Here is a 20,595-nt window from a genome sequence, read left to right on the forward strand (position 1 = left end):
TAGACTCGCATTCAAAAATCACGCTGTAAAAAAAGAACCTTTGGCACCCAGAGATCCAGTCTAAGATGAACACCCGAGCATCGTCTGACGAGTTGGTCGAGGGGTTATTTTGCTGTTGGGATATACAAGCCGGGTGTGTCACTCGGCTCTTGCATCTATCTCCCTAACCAGTTTGGTGAGAAAATCTTTGACAACCTCCAATTCTCAGATGGCTACATACTCCATTTCCTCATTTCTCAAGCCACGAGTGTGCCAACTCAAAGCAAACAGAGCTGTGAAGCCATCCCACGCCAAATTTTTCCGTCCATGTTACCCAAGATTTCCTCTTTCATCGTCGTCTTCGTCATTTTCTGTTGGTGCTAGAGAGTGAAGAGAAAGTGTTACTCTTATTGATGATGATGATGATGATGATGATGTTGTTGTTGTCGAGGAAGTTGCACACCTCTCCAAATGAAAATTACGGAATATCAAGACCCACAAGAACTCTTCACGTGAATTGAAAAGACAAAGATCTGCAAACGAGCAATGATTCTCTCAAAGAAAAATCACTGCCCTTACAGAGAAGAAGAAGAAGATGGCGAGCAAGGTTCATTCCTCTTTAGCATCAAGCCTTGGATGAACGGATGGGCGGGTGTGACTGCGGCTGTGGCTGGCGTTTTGCAAGTTCTGCTCTTGTGCCCTGGATATCATTGATGCGTGAAATTCGATTTACATTTCAGCAAGGCCTTGCATGCACCAAGAGAGATAAGTTTGAATGGATGAGAGGCGCCAGCACAGAAATGAACTACCATAAAGCGCCATAGAGGCGAGCGAGTCCCTGTGAGAGAGAGAGAGAGAGGAGCTCCCTGCATTCTCAAAGAGGCATACTGTCTAGAGAGGCAAATGTGTTTTCTTCTTCCATTTTCTCTCACTAAATCATCTTTGAGACTCGTGAAGGATATCGATAAGTAATTCATAAACTGGAATGGCGATTGAAGAAATTCACACCAAACTAGAAAAGGTGTAGTAGCCCCTCTAAACTCAAAATCTCTGCGTGGTACTGTACTTAAATACTCTCACACGGGGCGTCCAGATTGGCAGTCATTGAAGCCGAAGCTACTATGGCATAGACCAATCAATTATTGCAGCACATTCAATATATGCGTTCCAGAGCATTTCAGTTTTCCCCCTTGTGAACTATCATGATTTTTCCATTTCAACACACCTTTCAACAATATAAAGAACTTTGTAAAAATCATCTACCTTATAACCTGGGGATGGGGGCGTGGCCGTTTCGGGGGCGAAAGGAGCGTTCCTTTGCGACAGATAACAAAGGAGGAATTTATTGAAGTTTTGAAGATGCTTATATATTTTACATTAAAAGAAGAACTTCGTTCAAAATCACAACTTGGAGGAAACTTGGAAACTATAAAACCTGAATTCATTGAACAAGGAAAAAAAACTAGCATATCTTGAGGCTATGCAGCAAAATAAGTCCTAAAACTGAAAGTGCTGCCTGTCTATGTCAGGCGAGCGCAGCGAGCCATGCAAGCCAGCGTGCGCCTGCTTAAATATCATTTAAAGTTCACATAACCAAGTTTAAAATGAACTTAGTACAATACTTTACATTTACAAATATCATTTTTGTAGTGCTATTTTCCGGCATCAGCTGCACAGGCGCTCTGTGCTTGTTGAACAAGCGCAGTGCGAGCGCAGCGAGCGATGTGACAATGGAGTTTTTTAATTGAAAATAGTGATGGTATTCAAAATTGTTTTTGCCATGGAACTGGATTCTATGGAACTCACTACAATATTCCCTGTCCTTCATCTTATCCTGTTTAATGCACACAAGTTTAGCACCGCTCAGCAAGCTCCGCTGAAATTTATTACACAATTGTAATAAATTTAACAGTTTAAAATTTCATTTACCTCTTTTGTCTAACCCCTTAACCATGTTTTCTTTTTGCAAGCATGACACCACCAACCAATCCTGCTTCAGCTCGATCTTTCAAAGCACTAATTGAGTTCCGCGCAAGCGCAATATTAAATGCCTCATCTTAAAGTTTTTTATAAAAAACATGACGATCTTTGGTATCTTCGAAAATTGAATAAGCAATATCATGGAATTGAGCTGCTTTATCTAACTCATTTACTGAAACATCTCCATTCAGTAATCTTTCTTTAATTTTTGTACCAGGTCCAGTAAATTTATGACCTGGTATATGTAAATCTGGCAAAAAAATTGAGTTTAATAAATCATTTACTACCCCTTGAACTATCTTTTTATTGGTCTGTACTGTACTTCCTGAAACAAATTGTGATTGTTTGCTCTTGCATACTGTACACATTCCTTTTAAAATGTATTGTTTTCCTTCCCCCTCCTTTCGGACGATTTTGCTCATGTAGTTGGACATTTGTAGATAAAGCTTTCTTTCTACACCTTAGGCAGTATATAGATCTATTTGGAAGGTTGGACATATGTTTTAAATAACAGCTTAGCATTTAAGTTATTGTTTTTCTGTGTTTCCAAAAGTTTCTTATAACATATATCATACGGGGTAATGTCTTGATTCCTACAGTGAATGTAAAAGCAAGCATACAATCCACAAAGGCTACTTTTTGCATTTTGATATTGTCTTACATTATACAAATCTAATCGTTTTTCCAAACATTTAGGAGGTGGTAATCCAAAAGAGTCTTAGTATTCATTGTCATAAACAGCTCCCCAATGTGTTCCAGGATCAGTGAACTCATCTAGGTTTAAGATAAAGCAACCTTCTTTTGGTAGCTTTTCATCACGCATAAAACAACCTTGTAGTGACCGTAGAGGCTTAATGTGCGTTTTGAGAGCACCTTCAAACCCTCGAGAATCCAGGCTAGTTAAAACAATGAAGTCCGCTTCTCTTCTTTCTCGGGCTCCTTCATTGTTCAATTTGCTGCCCTCAAATATTCGTAGGGAATACTTAGGCCTTGTTGATCCGGTAGCATCTTTCAAGTCAGACTTGGACCAATTTTTGACTAAAATTCCTGATCAACCTTATATTCAAGGATCAGCCAGATCAGCCAACTCCAATTCGTTAGTCGATAAAAAATATATATATTAATAAAAGTCAAGTAAAATGAATAATCTTCTCGTCTTGAACTGCTGGGATTCCAATCCCGGTAGCGACAAGGAAGTCCGAAAAAAATATGCTCCAAACCTTTGGAAATAGTCCTGCAGGCATTTTTTGACTCTCTTTTCATTTAAAATTTCTCCTACATCTTTTACAAAATTTCTAGTAGTTTTGGTAATTATAAATTTCCAAGTTAAAGTACTTCCATAGGTTCTCTTAGTTGATACTTCACCAATATAACTTTTATTAATTGTTGAGGTATCTTCATATTGCTGTACAGCTTGGTTTCTATTAAGAAAAGAATTTAAGGAGTTTCTCACATAATTATATCCTTGAGATAATTTTTCTCCCACAATGTTAAATCCTTGTGTTAATTTATTGGCTTTCAAATTCAACATTTCGTTGTATATTTATTATGGAAATACATTTCCTTAAATAATTTTTCAAATTTGAAAGCATTTTTCTATTTGAGATATTTTGAGTCTCGTTGAACTAGACCTTCATCATAAACATGGAACACTTGGTCATATGGCAGTCTCATTATACTAGACTTATATCATGTAACCTAAAAGTCTCATTGAACAGCCTTCTATGCCGCGCGAGGCGCAGCCGAGCATTAATCAAACAAAAAAAATCACAATCAACAATTCTATCTTTGCCAGTAAAGCGAAAATAATAATAAAAAAGTGATACTTCACAAGGGGGGATCCCTGGTGAAAAACTGAAATGCTCTGGAACGCATATATTAATACTAATAATAGGACACTATTTTCCAACGATAGCCAATCAGAGAGTGCTTTGTTTGGCGATTTCCTATCATTTGGAAACGGTCCCAAATGTGATCAGAGGCTCCCGGAGCCTTGGATAAAACCAAAACTCTCAACTTGACCATTCCTCTCCCCTAAAAGGATTAGCACACAGGTGGGTAGAGATAACATTCTTGGAAGTATCCTGAGCCAAAGTGACAAAGGATCTGTCACAAGAACTACAGAGTCTGGTCGACAAATTTGGTTTCACAGACTGGTTCTACAACCTACTACCCACCATCCTGTCAGATGACGACTAAACACGACTGGAAATGCATCATCCACACATCCACATAGTCAGAGTGAAGGCAAAGAAGCCTGTTTCTAATTACCCCGGCATTGAAGTTCGAATTGGAGGCTGGGAGCGAACAAATGAGGCCCATAAATCCGCTCTCAAGTGAAAAGTGGATCATACCCGATGATTGGCTTGGTTTCATGAAGATCATAAAAACTTTTCAGTCTTTACATTAGTGCCTACAAGGTCGTCCTAAATTAACGCTAGATATTATCTGTATTTCTTGACTAAATGCATTAATGAAATAGGTTATTTTCTTTACAAATAACGGTAAAAAATCTCGGGTCTTTCGACCAAATAGATGTTTTTTATGAGAAATATTTTCCAACAATATACGATCTTTCATTGGGCTTGTAGAGAAATAGATATAAAATAGTTTCAAAACAAATATTCGACCAAATGTTTCCAGAACAGTAAAAAAAAATAGCACGATAACAATAATACAAGATCAGTTTTTGGCTTAGTATTGGTCACTAATTTGGACGACCCTGTACAGCAAGAGGATTTTTCGGAACTATTTGCCTTGGATTATTATGCATACGAAATCGACTCATGAAGCCAGGCAATCTCATTGGTTTCTGTAGATAAGAATCGACATGGAATAGAAGATCTCGGTGTTGATAAACCGTTCCCAAAGCCAAGAACTTGGCCGTCATCCACATTGATTGTGGTGTTCGGCCTTGTTTCACGACCAGTCACACCGTCGAGTTCAAATTCAAATTCCAAAATGCATAGGCGGACTATAAATCAAATATACATGGACGTACAAAGAACTTACTTAAACTGAGGCATCTTCCCCGGCGCTCCGTTGTCCCTGGCGTTGCGTTGTTGTCTGTAACGAGAAGGTAAAAGCGGCTTTCAGTCAGTTGGATTGGAAAAATCACAAATCCCAGGCTGACATTTCGTGTCATTCGAGTAATCACTCCGGTAGGATCATTGATGACATTTACAGGCATACCAAATGAGGCTAAAATCCATGCGAATGCGAACGAAACAACTAAAATTGAAAACTGAATGTCAAACGAACATTGGAGCGCCGACAATTCCGCCTCTTTCTCCTTTTTTTCCATTTCCGAACCAGACAGGGCTTGGATTAAATTTATTACACGGCGATTACTATGATCCTAACAAAGGGAAATAAATTCTTCCACCTAAATGAGTCCCGCCAAAAAAGGATTCAAATGAATGCCTCCACATACAAATGATCACGGGCTGTGACTATAAATAATGCAGTCTCGAATTTGAAATTGATTCTAAAATCCACTTTCGGTCTGGCACTCGGGTCAATAAAGAATGAAAAAAGAGACGATAATAACATCTTTGTGGTCTTACTTCCAGTTCTCTAACGATTGGCATGTGTGCAAGGCATAAAACTCGAGCGGAAAACCTCAAGTGTAGCAATTATTCTCAACTCCCTAAGTCACAATTGTCTCAAGCATAGGGATCTTCGAATTTAAACCGACAGCATTAAGATTTCTTTTAGATACTAGAAAGGCAGAATGGAACGCAGGAAAGATGCATTGGATTGTTGGAAAAGGAGCTGGATAGAAATGCACCTCACTTGAAAATCGGAATTCTTCTTGGGTCCAAGTGACAACTTCACTCGGTTCATTTCAGGACAGAAAGACGGACGTCTTCCTTTCCGATATCAAGGCGGGTTTATTGGATCGGAATCTCCCTTAAAAACTTGGCTATTATCTGCTCTCAAAGAAGACGCAAAAACGAAGTCCTTTGTATGGCACAGTGCTTAAAGTGCTCTTAGGTATCTTCAAACTATGCTTTAAAGGTTTTGAACATGTTTTTTATGTCAGGAAGTGTAGAGGAACAATATGTTGAGCCATTGAAAAAGACACCTGCCACTCGAAAAATTGAATGGTGTCAAATCCAATGCATTTTTGAACTCACTAACTCAGATCAATTACTTCTTTTGTTTTGAGCAAATCAAAATTGCATCAAAATAATGAACTACTGTAGGTCACTTAAAACACTCTAAATCTGCGTGTTTTGGGTACAATACTTTTTGAATGATCTGAATACACTTAATTGTAAATTTGGTGATTGACATCTTTTTTTGAAGAAACAATGATTTAAAATGTTTCGAATACATTCAAATTTTTAGATCTAAATTCTTGCGTTTTAATGATAATAATGAAAACTGGACTATTCAATTTTCAGTAAATTAACAGCCCCTTTCATATGAACTATGCTCATAAACCTTGCATTGAAAATGCCATTAACACTAAGGATTTTGATTTCATATAGTTTTTGTAGATGTGCCGTTCGTTTAGTTTGTATGAAGTGGCACACTATACTTATATTTCAGCGACAACTAGCTTTTTCCAAACACCTAAAATGGTTGTATTGGATTTTTAAACATTAAAAAAGGTAAGACTAAATAAAAGTCCTGGGAGCAGAGTTAAAATTACGCATTACAATTTTATCACCGTGGTGGCTGAGAGATCTGAAATGTTGGTTGGGCACTTCGGAATTACTAGGCTAGAGGCATCGTCGTTTCTTCTTCAGATGAGCTTGAGTTTGTGGAGGACTCGGCAAATTTTGCAACGAGATCTCGTAGAGTGACTGGACAAATTCGTCTCCGGAATAATGTTTCTATTTTGTACGTGCGTTCTATCAAAACTTAAGAGACGCTGTGCTTGGGCGCCATCTAATATTAGAAATGGATGCATGAGCAGATTGACCAGTCTTGGTCCTTGAATCTTGGGTATATTTAGACAAGGTTGTTTTGGCTTCAATTTTTACAAAGTGTTTTTTTAAGAAATGCAAACACAATCTCAATCGTCTTGGCTTTGAATCTACAATCTACATTGCCTGGGGTTTAAAATAGCCTGTAGTGTCTTGTCATGTTTAAGCTTTCATTGGATAAAAATCATTGACAGTGACCCATCCCCTTATCCATTTTGGGTGGGTGGGAAGTCTGAATCCATTGATCATGAAATCATGCCTGTCTTCCTCTTTTAAATATCCACTCTATGTCTGGATTGGTTCGGTCGTTCCTACCGAGAAATGACATGATAGAGAGACAAGTCATTGGTCATATCACTGAGGACGTTCAAAATTCCTTCCACCTACCTACGTACATTCAAACAAGACATGGCAATGGGACTCGAGCAAGTTTACAGCTTATCGATTCGATTGGTTGGCCAGTATATTTACATGTTGTGATGGGCAAATTGCATGTCATTCTGGCCGATGTCCGACTGATCCCGGAGACTAATAGGTATGCAGACAGGGGTCTACAACACATTTCTTGTGAGCATGTCTCGATTCTCGACCCCCGCAGAATGGACCGAGAAGAAATAGTCACCGGGAAGTGAATTGGGCTTGAGAACAGGGCTCTTTAATAAGACACTCGGTGGGATTTCCCTTTTTCGAAAGAGCGAATTCGACGTGACGGCACTTTTGGTGTAGAGCTCTAGCGGAGAGAGGACTGACAATTTTCCCTTTGGCTTCCCAAAGACAAGACATAATCTCATGTCACTCTTAAATAGATACAAAAACCAACCTCACACTCTGGTTGCAAAAAAACGCACAACAGAATGAAAAATGTGATATGGGAAATGGGAACGGTTTGACAAAGAAAGTGCTCACGCCATTTTTGGCCCAGGCTACGACGAACCACCATTGCTTCCTACAAAGTACAAGTGACATCAATATTGGATGGCTTAACACGTCCAATGTGAGCGACTTGAAACAGGTATTTTGCCGATGGAGGTAACTTTAAAGGACTGAAATCACGCCGTGGCAGTTAGTTGCCTTGTTGAATTGCAAGCAATGCCCAAATGTGCTGCGGATAATGAGAATCATGACATCGCAAGGGCTTCGATATCAAATGAGCATTTCCTTATGAGGACTCACAAGTGGTGTTGAGGGTAACCTGAGCGTTTCACATCATCTCAGCGAATCTCGCATGATTCTGGTGGAGTTTACCAAATGTCTTGATTCTTGAATTTCAACTCGGGAGAGACCTCTCCAAGCTAAACGTCTATTATGTGGCAATGAATGGAAAAGTGACGTGGTGGAAATTGAACCAAAGATCGGCCCCTTTCTTCATTTTTTTCAAAGGACACTCTTCACATTTTGTTTGGAGGTGGGCTTTAGAATTTCGTTACATTATCAACACACATACACAGTAGGACAACGATAGATTAAGGCCATTTTTTTAACCTTAATTTTCAAAAAAAAAGAAGGAACTTTTGAATGAAATCAAGGGCAGAGCTAATACTTGAGCATCATATTTCACTAAAATCAAAGACAAGCACACTAGTTTGAAAGGCACAAATGATAACTAAGGTGTAAAATAAATATGCAACAACACTTCAAATGACTGATTTAATATTGCATCGGCCATCCCAAAACTTTCATGTCATTCTAGACTGGACATCCCAGAGCTCTACATCTCATAATGTAGCCTGAAGAGTGGGACCCTTTGGCCTTAACTCAATGGCAAGAGCACCGTGTTAACCTCACCTACTCTCATGGACAACAGCCTACAGTACGTCTACGTTAGTGCTCACTGCTCACCTTCTCCACTTGTCGCCCTCTTGAAGGCCATTGGAGAGGATCTCATACGTCTGCATGCCGAGCTAAAAGCCCTTTTTATTATCTAGTTGACACTTTGACAAATCATTGCTGCAAAAAGTCCCCAGGAAATCCCGGGAACCCTCGACTCATTCCCACTTCTGTCTCCCGTCGTTTGGGGAGTGAAGCATCATCACGAGAAGAGACACTTTCAAACTGAAAAGCCAACCAAATGAGCCAGAAGAACGAAACCAAGAACGAACAGTCGACGGCAACCAAGGCAATAGGCAATGGGCCCGTTTTGAAAATGGGCTGGGGATGCATGTGCTCATTTGCGTGAGTGGGTCGGTAACTCGGTATACAAACGGGCTCCCAAGCAGCATGGTCATCACATGGAAATCATCGGAACTTACAACCGCCGGGGCGAGCTCTCCCCCGTGGGAGACTCTGGAATGGTGGCCAAGCCAGGTTCCTGACTGACCAACGAGGTCATGATGCTCGGGCTGGTGGTGATGGTGGTGGAAGTGGAAGTAGTGGCAGAAGAGGATTGGTCGGTTGTTCCCACCCTTTGGGCCGAGGGGTTAGTGCCTCGGCAATGTCGCAGTTTTGCTCCCCCGCCAAAGTGGAGCAAAGAACAAGAAGGTCAAGAAGGTGGGGGACAAGAACAAGAACAAGTAGAAGTAGAAGAAGAAGACGACGACGACGACGGAACAAGATGTAGAGGTTGGGTCCGAGGAGGTCTGGTGGGACCGATATCGAGGCAAAGAAATGTTGACCACCGTGCCTCGCCGTGACTAAATTTTCCAAATGTTATTTGCCACAGACATGGAGACACGAAGAGAGACAGTGAGGAAGAAGTTATTGTAAGCCCCCGGTGGCGTTCGTTAGCAGGGTGAAAGAGAAAGACAGATACAGAGTGAGAGAGGGCGAGAGAGGCAAAAAGAAAGAAAGAGAGAGAGAGAGAGAGAGAGAAAAAGAGCTTTGTTAGTGAGTGAAGGATTAATAGAGCCCGGATTAGAGGTCTCGCTTGCAAATTGAGTGAAAACGAATCCGTTTTTAATATCGGGCCTGAGCGTGCTAGTTTCGTATTACTGAGAGATCTCTCGTGTTACATAGGGCACACCTGAACCAAGAGTGATGCCAAACTGCGGAGTACTCACCGAAATTCAGACGGAACTAGGGGTGTGCCACCATTTGCTCTGACGTAGGTGGGATCTCTCGGGTCCAATCAATCCAGAGAAGACGTGATACGTCTCATCCTGGAAACAAGAAAGAGCATAAATAAATGCATTAGCTCAATCATCCACCTACATCGTTGACAATTCTGAAAGTCAGATTGAGTTTGAGCGAAAAAATGCCCGCTTTGAAACGAATGCATTTTTGACTCGTTTGTTATTGGTCTTATCACGAGTCAAGATCAGGATTTCCTTGTTCGCCAAAAATGGTCAGCCCATTAAGAATCAGAAACTTCCACCCACATGAATGAGCAGCCCAGTTAGCCGAGGAAAATGGGCACGAATCAAGTGCCCCAATAGAGAATGCCATCTGTGCGGGAAGAGCGATAAAATGTCCCAGAAAACCATTGGCAGCATCGTCGTTTCGACTTTAGAGAGAGCCGAACAAAAGTTGGGATACGAGGGCTTTATCGTACACAGGAGATGACGATGAAAATAATAAAGATGGGGGGCTCTCCGAGCACATTCTTGCAATGTCATTAGAGCCATTGCCTTTGATAGTACGTCATATGGTCATTGCCAAACTTGGAATGGTTCGGGAACAACCAACAACCCTTCTCGTCAGCTAAAAGCTTTGTACCTTTGTACCTAGCTTGTATCTTAGGGGGAGAAACCGTAATAATGTATGGTACATAAGCTTGAGCTGAGAAATTGTTAAAGTAGTCAAGATGAAAACCTACTATGTGCATATGGTAGGATATGGTAAGATCTCCCTCATTCTTGAATGAATCCCAAAGGGACAGAAGAAACTCCATCATTATCTCGATTTTCATAGAAGGGTCCATCGCCTCCATGACCAGAAGAAGCACTGCTCGGAAATACGAACAGCTTTCGTTCGCAGATCCTTTGGTTCCAAAACCGTCAATTGGGGAATTGGGGGTTGCTTCATCATTCCGTCAGTGGATCGTTTTGGCTCGTGACCACTTAGTCCAAGGACCACAGGGCAAAGCATAATAGCTGATCGAATACATAAAGGAACGGGGAGAACGGAGAACAACATCTGTCCCAAAAATCATCTCTTTCCCCCCAATACAGCCCCATTCTCCAAACCATCTATCTCTTCGTTCATCTATTTCCCCAACCAACCACCAACCACCCAACTACCCGCCCTAAAGTCCCCTCCAAAGGGTGGATGGTGGATGGTGAATGGTGGATTTGGTGGCATCGGGTTGAGTCACATCCTTTGTCTCATCAGCCTTCAAAGCCAAGAAGCATTTGCATCAATTACAAATGACGGATATTCTTCCCCTCCTTCATTTCTCTCCAGCAATCAGGATCAGAGAGGAAATCTTCATTAACCAATGGTGGTTTCAAGTCGCGAGTTCGAAGTTGGAGCCCGGATCAATGTCAATCTCTGGGCTCGTTTTATGAAGCTCGTCATGAGTGACTGAGACAGACCAATGCGATGAAATGGCGTGTGGGGTTTGAATTCAAAAATGAGCTAGGTACACGTGTAGAAGTGCGGGGTATTCTGGAGTATTTGCATACGGCTCTCAATCACTGCCTGGCTAGCCAAAACGAAAGGCACGACCGATCAATTTGAGACCATGGTCATGCACAAGAATTTTAAATTCTTAACAGAGCCCACGAGAAGGACACACGAATCGACTAGCTAGCTAGGATGGCTTCTATTACAACTGACATTGGGAGTGTCGTGCCCCAATGCTGGATGGTCCGTGACAAACATTGGGGTTGCTATCATTATCAAAGGAGCTGGCATTGAACTGATTTGCAATTGTAATTGTCATTAATTTTTAGAGGGTCTTTTAAAAAACTTGGCAGCTGGGCTTGATCTTTGTTTAAGATTCCTGCATTTCATGACTTGAAAAAATGGGCCATTGTTGAGGGAGTAACTCAAACACTTTTTGCTTGCTACATTTACCAGGTCCTTGCGGAGTATTTCTTTAAGGCAATTAATTCGATAAAATCCAATCTCGGGAATCCGGGTGAAAATCAAAAGAATTTTCGATGTCAGCATTCCGCCGGTTTTTTTTTTCTGAATTCCGAAGTCTCATATTTTCTATATCAAAAATTGAATGCGGATCCTGATAAACACTAGTTCAAAAGATAATCAGTGGCTGCTTGGGAATCAATTAGTGAAATGGATGGCCACGAAATACTATTAGTAATGGGAGAATTCTCTATGAAACAAAGTCCAAATTTCCCACAATCTGCCAAAAGACCACGTTTGATCGAGTAACAAATGTATATGTAATGAATTCGTCCACAAACCGTATCATTGGCCGTTTCTTTGATCCGATTCAAGCACGCATAATTGTGCAGTTCATTGAAGCATTTTCTCTCTCACTGATGAACCTTCAAAATAGCCAAATACCCGACGGATACTCTGTCAAGATCTTCACTTGACGGTCTTCCAAGTTCGGGAAAATTACAGTAATTCCATTGGCAGTACGGCTCATTTAGTCTCTGGTGGACTCTCGTCTCTCCCTCCTTCCAATCCAGACCTGAATCTTCATCCTGGTCTGGTTCATCATTGGTTGTCGTCTTCCAACCGCTTTCAACCTCAAACGCCTTGAATTAAGCATGACAATCGTCCGAGCAAACCACCTTACGCATAGATTGGCAGTCAATCGCTCGCATCTTAGACAGAGTGTCGGCCTTTCCCAATAGGGTCGTCGTTGCTGCACTGTTTGTTTATACATAGGCCAGCCAGGAAAATGGCTTTGAAGTATCGGAAAGAAGCCACACATATGTAGCATGTGTATGAAGTAGAAGACTCTCGTCTTCGGGATGTGTGTACTTTTTTGTTGCTTGCTTGCTCGCTTACTCCCTCCCTTGCTCGTTCGCTCGTTGTCTCGTTCTTTGTCAGACATGGGATGGTCTCGAATTGCTACTACCACTCTCCAAGCAAACATCTATCTGTATCTATCTATCTATCCAACTTGTCATGCCGCACGTAGGTTAAGCTCAGTCCATCAATGCAAAACAAGCAAGCACCTCTGCAATGGTTGATTTGTCGCTGGGACGTCTCTCTTGCCTCCTGGCTTCCCTATGGATAAAGAGTTAAAGCCTCAATTCATTGACTAAGGGATCACAAGAACTTATAAATGACGGCGTCACGAAGTTGAATCGCCGATTTGGCATTATTCAGCCATCATCAAGCCAGCAGACCTGGTTGAGCCTCTGAGTGTTGTCTCTCATGAGCACCTACAGGTACAACCATCCAGCACTAACACCATTCCAACCACCAACCAACCAACCACCGACCACTGGCCTACCAACCAACTTGGCGCACAATAATCTCTTTCTTGGGGTGTTTGGGCTTCTCCACAGAGCACCTTGTTTCATGAGCAGGTCGCTCTTGCCAATCTAGCCCATAGGAAATGTGCTAATAGCGAGTCTTCTTGGAGCACATATACGCAATAAAAAGAACAACCAACCAACACATATTTTGAGCATGAGGAGGAGCTCTGACCTGGCCCTGACAAAGCCAAGACAAATCATCATGAACCGGGCTTGCTCGTCGTTACTTCTTTGGACGAACTTTTCGCCATTGTATTGCTGAAGCCTACCAAAAGGTTTTGTGTGTCGTTTATAAATACGAGACCAGGGATTAATTTCCGAGCCTTTTGATCGACGACTCCGTGTGCCCTCAACGGGGCTCTTTGGCACATAAAGGTCCAACCCTACACTTAATTGAAGAGACCATTCCATGTCATCCTCTCAAATAGAGAAACTTTAAAGGGCATCATGTTACTACGGTTAGTCTCGATCAAGCCAACTAGCCAACTCACAAGTGAGTCAAGCGCTTGAAAATCTTCACAGTCATGAATGAGTAAATGTCAATTTTCGTGGCTCAGACCACTTGAAACGGGACCAAATGATAAATGCCAAAGGTCCTTTGGGCTCAGTGCAAGATTTGATGAATAAAAATCAGATTCGATGAGTGTTCAAGAGACCAGTCATGAGTAGGCGTACCTCAAAATTTGGCAGATTATGGAAGTTTTGGGGGTTTCCTTCAAACGATCCGTGTCCATCACTGAACACTTCAACTCTGACAGGCATCCTCGAATCTCCATAAACAGTGCTGAACCTGAGCTTTTTTTTATTTGACAACAAACTTGAAAGAGAGAGAGAGAGCCGAGTATTTGGGTGCCAAAGAGAGAACAGCCCTATCCAATAATGACATGCAAAGAGCTTGTCATTCCCAACGCCACGAGGGGAATTGAAATGTAGATTATGTGAGGAACAACAAGGAGAAGGAGAAAAAACGCCAAAATCACGACTAAATCACATTGTGATAAACAAACACCACTTTTTTTCCATCCTTTTATCGGCTTCGAAACATCGAAGGATTGAAGAAAAGCAAGCTCCATAAGTCTGAAGAGGCATCGGTTTAAGGTGTATCCTGTCGAGAGCGCTTGAGAGGCGTTTGAGAAAACAAGCTCAATTCGAGCCCAATTTACACATTGCTATCCATTCTATAAAAGATCATCCATCATATCTTTTTATGAGGAATGTATCAATGACGGGTTTGGTAGTCCTCAAATGTTTCTGATTGTCGGGACAAACATATTCTATTCTGACTGAAAATGTCGGGCTCTAAGGATGAAAAGACGCCAAGAACGAAGGAAGGTCCCTGTTTGTATTGCTCAATTATAGGGCGGAGATCTTGTCATACGTCATTTGGATGTCAAAACGATTTCTTCACTTTGCAAAAGAGTGTGCCTTAAGAAATCGCATTTAAATGGTAGGTGCACACACACCATTTTTATCATGGCCAGGGTTGAATGATTTTCCTTCCTAAGCGATGAAACCTGGTAGATGTGAAACGATCTCTCGGAGAACTTTGTGCACCATTTGAAGGGAATTTTCTGGCTTCCAATCGCCGAGCTGAGCTTGCACCAAACTCAAAAGCGAGACTGCCATAATCAAACAACAGCATTCGTCGTGCTCTCGACTCAGTGAGGCCTTGAAGAAATGGAGAAAAAGGATCTAAAACTACGATTTGTCCGTCAAGCTTCAAAAAAAGGCAAGGCAAACAAGTCCTCATGTTCCCTTTGCCAGAAATTTACTTTTCTCAAGAGACAAGTTCTTAAGGGTGGGTGGGTGAGTGAGCGAGTGAGAACGAAAAGGAGACACAGAGAGCTTTGGAGAGAAAAGACAAACACAAGTCTCAGGCTTCACTAAGTTCATTCCAGCTTGAGGGAAAATGAGTTTTCCAGATAATTTGGAGAGACAGACAAGTCGACTAAATTTAACAGATTCAATGTTCTCCAGGGACCATCAGAAAGAGAAAGAGAAAGAGAGAGAGAAAGAGAGCACAACTCCATCGCCATAAAAACTGGCACTGAAGAGCAAGCCTTTGTTGGCCATTTGTCCCAGACATAACACGTCTCTCAAAAAATGGGTAAAACGTGTACTCACACTCGGCAATCGGTTGTCTGGAAATCTGAATGTCATTACAACACAATCACGCTGGGAACAAAGACGCCCTTAGTGAGAACGATGCCTTTTGACCGTTCAGCTTGTCATTCTCATCGGAGCTTCAACGTACAGTACGTATAGGTACAATGGACATGCAATTGCATGTGGCAACACGTGTTTCGTTGCATTTTAGAGCCTCGTCGAACTTTGTGGCCTTTGAAGGCCCTTGATGAGCCGTGTTTCCCAATCCCACGGGAATAGCTGAGCCAATGGAAAATAATCAATTCTCAGAAGATAGAAAGAGTCTCAGCTGATGGTGGTGATCACCAAGTGATCACACAAGAAGACTTCATTTTCTCCTCCATAGTTTGGTAACCCAATTTCGTTCTCTTTTGGATGGACCACGGCTCAGCGTTGAAGCGGTGGAAAAATGTTCTAGAGCTGAAGATTGGAAGCACACAATGAACATGATGAAGATGATGATGACTGCTCTCATTTGCCAAATCATGATCACAAGCCACCAACGGCTCTTTTTTTTCTTCCTCGTCCGTTGCTCGTTCTCCAATTGGACAGAGAGTAGTCTAGCTCCCTCTTAAGCGACTCCTTTGCTTCTTTCTTTTTGGATGGTAATAACGAAAATATTGGTGATCTGCGTAGTTTAATGGTCGGAACTTTTTTCTGTCTTACACGCCCTTAGAGCGCGAGATTTAATGCCTTCCGGCTAAAGAAGACAGAATTGAAGCTGGGGAGGAATCTCCTCCTTGATAGCTGAATGTCAAATTTTGAGGTAAACTAGTTGAAAGTGACTCTATAACGACTTGGAATACGCCTAAATCAGGTGCTAATCCAATCATTTGTTTGACCCAATTCCTCCCCACCCTCCTCCATCTCATCTAAGTTTAGTTGAGACAGAGGGAAAGGAAGAGAAATGGCGCAATCAATCATAATGCCATTGGAAACGAAAAAAAATCTTTTAGGGCCATGGAACAGTCAGTCGGGCGATCGGATAAATGGACCTGAAGAGTGACGCCGGAGTAGGAAACGGTGTATTGGGTGTGTAATTGAGAAGATATGCCAGGAATGCGAGACTTTTTAATCCGCGGTTCAGTCACTCATGCTTCAGGTCATTCAACGCTTCCAGTCATTTTTCCTCTCCAAGCTCATCTTGTCAATCGACTTGGGTCATCTGGCTCGATTGGATGCTGGATGGCCATCAAACCAGCAAAGTGTGGAAATGTGATCCGACGTCACCACACTCGCTCTATCCAACCAACCACTCAACTATCAATGGAAGATTTAAGCTTCACCTGCTTTCGGGAATCAATCAAGTTGTTTTTGGACTGATTATTTGTCAATCTCTTATGGTTGAGAGAGACGAAACACGAGAATCGTTGGATTGACAGCGGTCTTTTCCTTATTAATACGATTTGGCAACCCTTTCTACTTTCCTTCACGCTTTGCCTTTGGAAAGTTATTGGTTCCAAGATCAGATCAACCTCACCAGCCATTGAGCCTCCGGAGGTTTGGCAAGTGTGCTAAAAGGATTCATATCATGTGAGATTATGACCCTGGACCTAGAGTCCCGCTCGAGGAAATGTTTACCTAACTCATTCTGTGCATGGAATAACGAACCATAGCGACAGGTCAGCGATATTTTTGCCATGCTAAAATTGCATGAGCTGGACAAATCTTTCATCATGGGCACTGTCAGGAATAATAATCGTAAGCGCCAAAACATGGACAGGCCCACGTTGCTTGCCAGGCAAAGGTAAGGTGAAAATATCCAGAGGCTAGAGTTTAAATCATGTGGAGAATAAGATTACAGGGAAGCAGTCATTCTGAATGGGAGCTTTACCCTTCCTGGAAAGAGCCAGAAAGAGTGCCACTAATGCGATGAGCTCTGAATGAATGGACGATTGTGACTGAGGAGCTCTTATTGAGGGCTCTTTGGACTCGAGCAATTACGCAATTAAGGCCAACACGAAGGGTAAACTTCATACATGCGGAAAGAGATACAGAATGCAGTAGCATACGAGAAAATGATTATGCCCTTATCCGTCCGTCCCCATTTTCCTCAAACCAAGATTATTCTCTTGAAACAGCCCGACTTGATCTGTGTTAACTAGGTGCATTTCGGAGAAGAGACATGGATAGAATTTGGGCGTCGGTAAATATGTGCCGTGCAAATATGCCATGAGGTTTATGGTCGAATTCTATCGTCATATCAAACTAAAACAAAGAGTCCATTTATTGCCCTCCATTTGCGCAATAGCCCAGTGGTAATGCTAAGAAGAGATTTATCGTTGGTTTCCCTCACGTAATATTCATAACGTGTAATCGACTCGGAGCAGTCATTACACGCTTTAACTGGAGGCTAACTGAGAGAGACTTTTGTAAGTGAGCCAATTTCACATTCTTCTCAAAGTTAGGCCGAAGAAAAGACATGAAAAGGGTTGTTTGGCTTGGGCTCTAAAATCAATTTGTACTTGGCATTTTTCCGGGCTAAAGCCTTTAATCTCCCTCTCATGAGGAGCATCAATAAAATCTAATGCCTCGGCATTATCTTTGGAAGGAGATTAACGGCCGACATTGATGAAACCTCGAGTTATCACCTCCATGAAATGCCTCTCTTTTTGTCTTCTAATGAATTCCTCGATCAGATTTCGTCCGAACATGGCAAGAAGCGTGATGGAAGCTTGCCACATATTTCAACGCATTCTCAATGGCATATTCACGGAGAGCTCTGTCCATCAATATTTAGCACCAGTGATGCTTTTTCACCTCCCACCAAGCCAGCCGTCCGTCCGTCCGTCCGTCCGTCCGTCGCACCGTGGCCAAATGGTGAAAGATATCATATTTCCTCCTTATGGTGAAGCGTGCCGACTTTGACTTCCATTCCGAGAGATCCAAGTCAAAACAAAGGATTTTCAAGCTCAAAGCAAAATTGTAAGCCTGACATGATAATCTTTCTCAGAGTGTATGATTATCTGTCCATTAAGAATTTGACTAGGATCTCTTCCAAGTTCACAGAAATGAGCTCAAGTTTCGAAAAAAAAGAGCGGGAGCAGAAGTTCCCATTGATTCCGATCTTTTCTGATATACTCCAGAAATTTACGGGTTTGGGCCCCGAGTTTCAACCACGAGTAGGAAAACTTCGTTCCCTGATCCATCTTCAAAGTTGGATCGAGTGGGATATGAGTGGAGAGATTGTACGGCTGACTTGCCAGACGCCAGCTTTACATGCAAACGACTTGGTCATGGAAGAAGCACTCGTAATGCCAGTTTCGAACAGCATGTCAAACGGGTTCTCAAGGAGCCGAACTTGTTCGTACAGGGACAGAAGTAAGGCAATCAATCCTATATGTACGGGTGACTGGCAAGCTTCGGAATTCTGACATATGACACTTCTATTCGCGGAATGGGATAAAGACAACGAAGACACAAGGGAATTGAATCATGTTGAGAGAGGCTTTTTTTTCTCTCCTCCCTGGCTTATGGAGTGTAACCTTTACTCTGGGGAGTACTGAGGGAGAGGAAATTCGTGGAATTTCGCTCGTGTACTCGGGTTGTTCAATAATTGCACAGGGTCCAATTATGGGTGGCTTTCTGTTCGTGTTGCTCTTTGACTTAATTGGATTCGGAGAGCTGAAATCTCAAGACAACAATACCTTTCCCCTTCTCCTTTTCGTCCCCTCTTCAAGATTCGACGTCTTTAAGTATGACGGAGTCAAAGTCTTCCAAGTTGAAATTAGCCATTGATTTTTTTTCGTAGACAAACCAGAGTGCCTAATCGAGAACTGGGAGCAAGTTTTTGAGTACGTGTGTTCCTTGCAAATCCATATATTCTCAAAGTAAGCCCAAATGTCTTACCTTGGAAGTAATATGTATGTAGATCTAAACACTGCTTTTCCTGAATGTAGTTAGTTTCGTGTTATGCAGAGTAGACCAACAGTTGACACACCGATGGCAGATCACAAGATGACTTTTATATAACTTCCCAAGGCGTGTCAGAACACTGATTCAAGGCCTGTTCCCTAGGCAACTTGGCACAACCAAGGACATCAAATTTGCCACTGGCTCAGATGGCAAAACCACACGAATTGGAGCCGGAGAGAGCTTGATCACCGACACCGCAACACTCTGGCCTCGGCGATTCTCTCCAGATTACACAGATCAAACACAGACACACCGCACACGAATGAGATTTGGGATGTCAGGATCTGCAAGAAACACTAAATGGCTGCTGATGATAGAGAGTGGGAACACACCCGGACAATGTGGATCATGGGAGGAAAGAACCTATTGCACTGATTTTACCACTCACAAACCTCTTTCTTGAGCTTGGCCTAGCTTCTTCAGCAAAGCTTATCCATGGCTCTTTCTCGCTGCGTGAGGACTAGGTACTAGGACGACTTCTTTACTACCAGTTGTGGGTACCGTACTACTAGACCGTAGTAGCCAGCGACGAACGACTCCATCCACAAGAACTTGTGTGTGCCCATTCACTCCTAAAGTGCGGCCGGACGACGCGGCTGGCTTCCCCCTGAACTCCGACGACGACCTGTTTTGAGCCGGGGCCAAAGCGGTCCACATACCTTGGTCGCAGTACTTGATCCACTTTTCGCCGTCCATCCAGAAGCTTGGTCCTCTGGATAACTTTGACTTGGCTGAGAAGGCAGGGAAAGGATCGAGTTGGGGGTTCCCGCCGGCCGCCTGCCCGGGTTCTTATATGCAGGATTGCCATTGGCTGGACAGGCAAACTCAGGCTGTTGATTCATCCAGAGATGGCGTGCTTGGAGATAGATCTCTATTCTCCGGGCAAGAACAGCGAGAAGAATTGAGGAGAGGGACGCCGCCCAAAAAATGCTCGCTCTCTCTATCTCTCTCTCTCTCTCTCTCTCTTTCTCATCGACATTGGGGAGGGTTTTTGAGTTTTGGGTTGGAAACGCACTTGTGGTTTTGATTACCAGACATTATGGCAAATGATGCGCTTTTTCCAAATGCATTTGAAATTAAGTGTCGGTTAGAGGAAGGTTAGATGACAATTGTGACAAATTAACGGCAGTGTATCCACATTATGCATTGCTAGAAATTAAGGTATGGTAGACGCGAAATGAATATTGAAATGTACACCAAAAAAATAACTTGAATATCTAAGCACTCCCTACGACAAATATTTCGATGTATCTCTACTTTTCTTTCACTTGGGATGACGCAAAAGAAGCAACAAGAGAGGTGAA

General features: G+C 42.3%; 1 protein-coding gene across 5 annotated transcripts in view; it reads right to left on the reverse strand.

The window, feature by feature from the left end:
• LOC131886133 (catenin delta-2-like) overlaps positions 1–20,047 on the reverse strand; it is a 33,413-nt gene extending 13,366 nt beyond the window's left edge. Inside the window, exons 1-5 of one of the 5 annotated variants that reach the window (XM_059234387.1) lie at positions 19,684–20,046; positions 19,226–19,575; positions 9,893–9,991; positions 9,146–9,526; positions 4,972–5,025 (exon numbers count right to left, since the gene is read on the reverse strand). In XM_059234387.1, coding sequence (XP_059090370.1) covers positions 4,972–5,025; positions 9,146–9,225 — 134 coding nt within the window. In that variant the 5' untranslated portion in view covers positions 9,226–9,526; positions 9,893–9,991; positions 19,226–19,575; positions 19,684–20,046. Of the gene's footprint in view, positions 1–4,971; positions 5,026–9,145; positions 9,527–9,892; positions 9,992–19,225 lie in introns of all 5 variants that reach the window. The other 4 variants (XM_059234386.1, XR_009373896.1, XM_059234385.1 and 1 more) reach the window with 4 other exon arrangements.
• Between the last annotated feature and the right edge of the window lie 548 nt (positions 20,048–20,595).

The sequence above is a fragment of the Tigriopus californicus genome, chromosome 9, assembly GCF_007210705.1.
Source record: "Tigriopus californicus strain San Diego chromosome 9, Tcal_SD_v2.1, whole genome shotgun sequence".
Taxonomy (NCBI): Eukaryota; Metazoa; Arthropoda; class Copepoda; order Harpacticoida; family Harpacticidae; genus Tigriopus; species Tigriopus californicus.